At 42.1% G+C, this 4,641-nt stretch overlaps 1 protein-coding gene across 1 annotated transcript; it reads left to right on the top strand.

Moving 5' to 3' along the window:
* The first annotated feature begins 385 nt into the window (after positions 1 to 385).
* Positions 386 to 4,378, top strand: LOC123660557. Its single transcript, XM_045595614.1, has one exon. The coding sequence runs from the start codon at positions 386 to 388 to the stop codon at positions 4,376 to 4,378; it is 3,993 nt and encodes a 1,330-aa protein (XP_045451570.1).
* The last annotated feature ends 263 nt before the right edge of the window (positions 4,379 to 4,641 follow it).

Here is a 4,641-nt window from a genome sequence, read left to right as displayed (position 1 = left end):
TAAATACTTATATTTGTTGTTTTGTGAATAATTATTGATTTTTTTAATATAATAATAATTTATTGAATTTTGAATTTAACGAATAATTTATTGAATTTCGATTGTATATTTTACGATGGGTACTATGAACGAGTTAGTTAAGAAACGAGGAACTTATAAGGGTCGTTTAACGAAATTTCTCACGTACATTGATACATATAAAGATGTTGTATGTTGCAGTCAAGTGGAGATTTTGGAATTAAAGTTGCGAATGGCTAACATTGAAGCGATGTTTGCGGATTTCCAGGAAACACAAACGAGCATCGAGTGTCTGGCTGTCTCGGAGGAGGAAGTTCAGACACATGCGGTACAAAGGTCAGATTTTGAATCTCAATATTATTCCGCGATGGCTAGGGCCCAACAGTTATGTGGTAAACATAAACATACACATAGACGTCATCGTAAATATACTCATAGTAGTTCTGAGACTTGCTTTTCCTCAGCCAGCGATAACGAGGATGGTGAAACGGTGAAGCAGATGAAGAAAGGCATTGCAAACGTTAAACTACCCACCATCCAAATTCCTAAATACAGTGGCGAATTTGAAACCTGGCTTGAGTTCCGCGACGTTTACACATCTCTCATCCATTCGAATACAGCAATTAGTGACATACAAAAATTCCATTATTTACGGGCTTCCCTGGAAGGCAGCGCTGCTCAGGTCATTCGCGCGTTGGAATTTTCTGCGTCCAACTATACTTTAGCGTGGAAGTCTTTATGCGATCGGTTTGATAATACTAGGCTGTTAGTGCAAAATCACGTTAAGGCTATTTTTGATGAAGAGGTGATAAAAAAGGAATCTGCTTCATCCATACGTAGGGTTTTAGATGCATGCAATAAAAACCTACGAGCATTAGAAATTTTAGGGGAACCCGTAACCAGTTGGGACACATTAATTATATACATCATGGCAACAAAATTAGATGCGCGTACGCTTCGTGAATGGGAGGAGCACAAAGTTACACACACAAAACTAACATTAGAAATATTCACAAATTTCCTTAAAAATAGGGCAGATGTATTGGAAACCATCGAATTAAGTAACAACACAAGCAACAACAGACACGAGTCGTTATCGAAGGGTACAAGTAGGCATGTTCGAGGCTTAGCTACAGTGGTGCAACCTGGTTATAAAAAACACAAATGTCATCTTTGTAAATCGGAGCACCCCTTATATTTATGTAATGAATTCGCGCAAATGAGCATTACTGGTAGGGAACAGTTTGTTAGGCGAATGAAATTGTGCAGTAATTGTTTAAGAGCAGGGCATAACTTGCGTGTGTGTAGGTTAGGTCCTTGTCGGAAGTGCGGCAGCATGCATAACACTTTGCTACATAGGGACGATGGCCTAAATAATGCAGCACATGACACGACAGCTCCAAGAACATCAGCGCTGCTGGCACCTACATCAGCGGCGCAGCCAACCCAGCCGGTGCTGAAGTCAACTGATGATGTTGTCAAGAACATGTCAGCAATCAACAAGCAGTCCGGCCGAGTTCTTCTTGCCACGGCATTAATTAATATTTTTGACATCCATGGTAGACCTCATGAAGTCCGAGCCATTCTCGATTCCGGGAGTCAGGCATCTTTCATGACGGAGTCACTCCTTAAAACATTAGGCCTGAACCATAAGGATACCATGTCCACTGTAGCTGGCATCAACGACCTGGTCTCGGTAGTCAACAAACGATGCGATGCAATAATACAGTCCAGAGTAAACTCATTTAAAACTAACATCACATTCCTGGTATTGCCAAACATAACTTCAACTAAAAATGAAGTCTTTAATGTAGGCACATTAAACATTCCTTCGGGTATTCAACTCGCAGACCCAGAATACTTTAGTCCGTCAAGCTACGATATATTGCTCGGCGCAGACATATTCTGGGACTTGCTATGCGCAAACAAAATAAGATTAGGCAAAAACTGTCCGGTGTTGCAAGAGACAAAGTTCGGGTACATTATTTCCGGACCCACTGGACAACAAACGTCAAATAAGATTTCATGCAACTTTAGCAAGTTTGATGAAATCCAAGATCAGTTGGCCAAGTTCTGGACAATCGAAGAAGTTCCTTCCACTAAAAAATCAATATATACCGATGAAGAAGAATTATGCGAAGCACACTTCGTACAAAACATGTCACGTAATGAAGACGGTAGATTTTCAGTAGGTATTCCTCTAAAAGGAAATGAATCTGAACTTGGCCAATCCTTTGAACGCGCTAAGGCGTGCTTCCTAGCACTAGAGCGTCGACTCGCAAAGCAGCCCGTATTGAGGGCCATGTACGTCGATTTTATGAAGGAGTATTTATCGTTAGGTCACATGGCTTTAAGTGACATCGATGCTCCTCATGAAAATTCATACTTCATGCCACATCACGGCGTCCTGCGTGATGAAAGCACCACGACAAAATTGCGAGTCGTCTTTAACGCCAGTGCTCCTACAAATTCCGGCCTATCCTTAAACGATCTTCAGATGGTAGGGCCGACGATACAAAGCGACCTGTTTTCTATTCTCCTTAGATTTCGACAACATCGTTATGTAATGGCAGGTGACATCGAAAAGATGTACAGACAGGTGCTCGTGAACGAAAATCAACGTCACTTACAACAAATAATTTGGCGCGACGACCCCTCTCAACCCCTTCAGACATATACGCTCAACACGGTGACGTATGGCACAGCCTCGGCTCCGTTCCTGTCAGTTCGTTGCCTTAAGCAAATAGCGGACGAATGTGACAATGAACTGGTGCGCAAGGTCATTAGTGAAGACTTTTATGTTGATGATTTGCTGACGGGGCATGAAACAGCTGAAGGTCTCATGGAGGTTCGTGCTCTGATTTCACAGGAACTATCGTCGGGATGCTTCAATTTAAGGAAATTCCGATCAAATCTTCCTGTTTGCAGCGATGGGTCAGATCCAAACAGAGATTCACCCGTCGTTGATTTGAGTGAGCACCAGCAATCCAAGACTCTAGGCCTGAAGTGGGCACCGTCAAACGACGTATTTCAGTTCGACATTAAAACTGAAACTGTCCCCAACACTACGAAAAGAGTGATTTTATCCACAATTTCTCAAATATTCGACCCACTCGGGTTGCTAAGTATTTTCATTATCGCCGGTAAAATCATTTTGCAAAAACTTTGGCTGCACAAGCTAGATTGGGATAGTCCGCTACCGTCAGATATTGTCAAATCATGGCTCAAATTTGTAACCGACCTAAAACAATTAGACAATCTCAACATTCCTCGGCATGTTGTATGCCAGAGTCCAGTCAACATTCAATTTCATGCATTCTGTGATTCGTCTAAAGATGCTTATGGCGCTTGTGTTTACGTCAGATCCGTAGATTTTAATGGAACTACACAAGTTCGTCTCCTGTGCTCAAAAACACGCGTAGCACCCATTAAGACGGTGACGATACCTCGTCTTGAACTCTGCGGAGCATTGGTAGCTGCCAAGCTGCTAGAAAGGGTTTTAAAAACCACTCGATTACATATAGATAGTTGCTTTCTTTGGACGGACTCATCCGTGGTATTAGGCTGGCTTAAAACACCACCCAATAAGTTGAAGCCATTCGTTAAGAATAGGGTAGCGGACATCCAAGAAATCGCAAAATCATATCTCTGGCGACACGTGCCTACGTCTAGCAATCCCGCCGATTTATTAAGTAGAGGCATTGGTGTCCTTCAATCGGACAAGGTGGATCTTTGGTTCAATGGACCAAAATTCCTATTAGATCCAGAAGAATCGTGGCCTGATAGATCATTTGATCAAAGTTCCACAGAACTGCCAGAGGTGAGGTCCAATGTAGCCTTAACTGCTAATGAACCAAGGGAACTATTCCCATTTTCTCGATTCTCAAGTCTCACCAAACTCAAAAATACAATGGCTTATGTTTTACGCTTTGTAACTGTTTGTCGAAGTAAGAATAAAACCCAGAGTCCACTTTCGTCGTCAGAACAGCAATCAGCGCTTAACACACTTGTTAAACTGTCACAGAGGGAATCGTTTGATGAGTATGAATATTTAATACAAGGTAAATCATTACCACCAAAACACAAGATGCTTTCTTTAAGTCCGTTTGTGGATGAAAAGGGTCTCATTAGAGTAGGGGGTCGAATCAAAAATGGTAATTTTACATTCGATAAAAAGCATCCACTCATGCTAACGTCGAAACACATTTTAACCAAACTAATATTTCAGTATGAACATTTACGTTTAATGCATGCAGGGCCTCAACTTTGCTTGCTTCAATTCGAGAAGAGTTTTGGCCCATCGGGGGTCGCAATCTGGCCCGATTCACGGTACATAAATGTTTACGTTGCTTCCGTCTAAATGCACAAATAGCCCGTCCAATAATGGGCAATTTACCTGAGCAGCGCCTCCAGCCTGGCTACCCGTTTTATACTACAGGAATGGACTATGCGGGTTCCCTAATAGCACTTAATAAAAGAGGTCGCGGTAGCAAGACCGAAAAAGTGTACATTGCCATATTTATCTGCTTCGCCACCAAATGCGTTCATCTCGAACTCGTTAGCTCCTTAAGTACAGACTCTTTCTTAGCCACGCTAAATCGCTTCATTGGTAGGCGCTCGAGA

Source organism: Melitaea cinxia, chromosome 15, assembly GCF_905220565.1.
Source record: "Melitaea cinxia chromosome 15, ilMelCinx1.1, whole genome shotgun sequence".
NCBI classification, from domain to species: domain Eukaryota; kingdom Metazoa; phylum Arthropoda; class Insecta; order Lepidoptera; family Nymphalidae; genus Melitaea; species Melitaea cinxia.
Note: the sequence above shows the minus strand (reverse complement) of the source record. Positions and strands in the feature narration are given on the sequence as shown.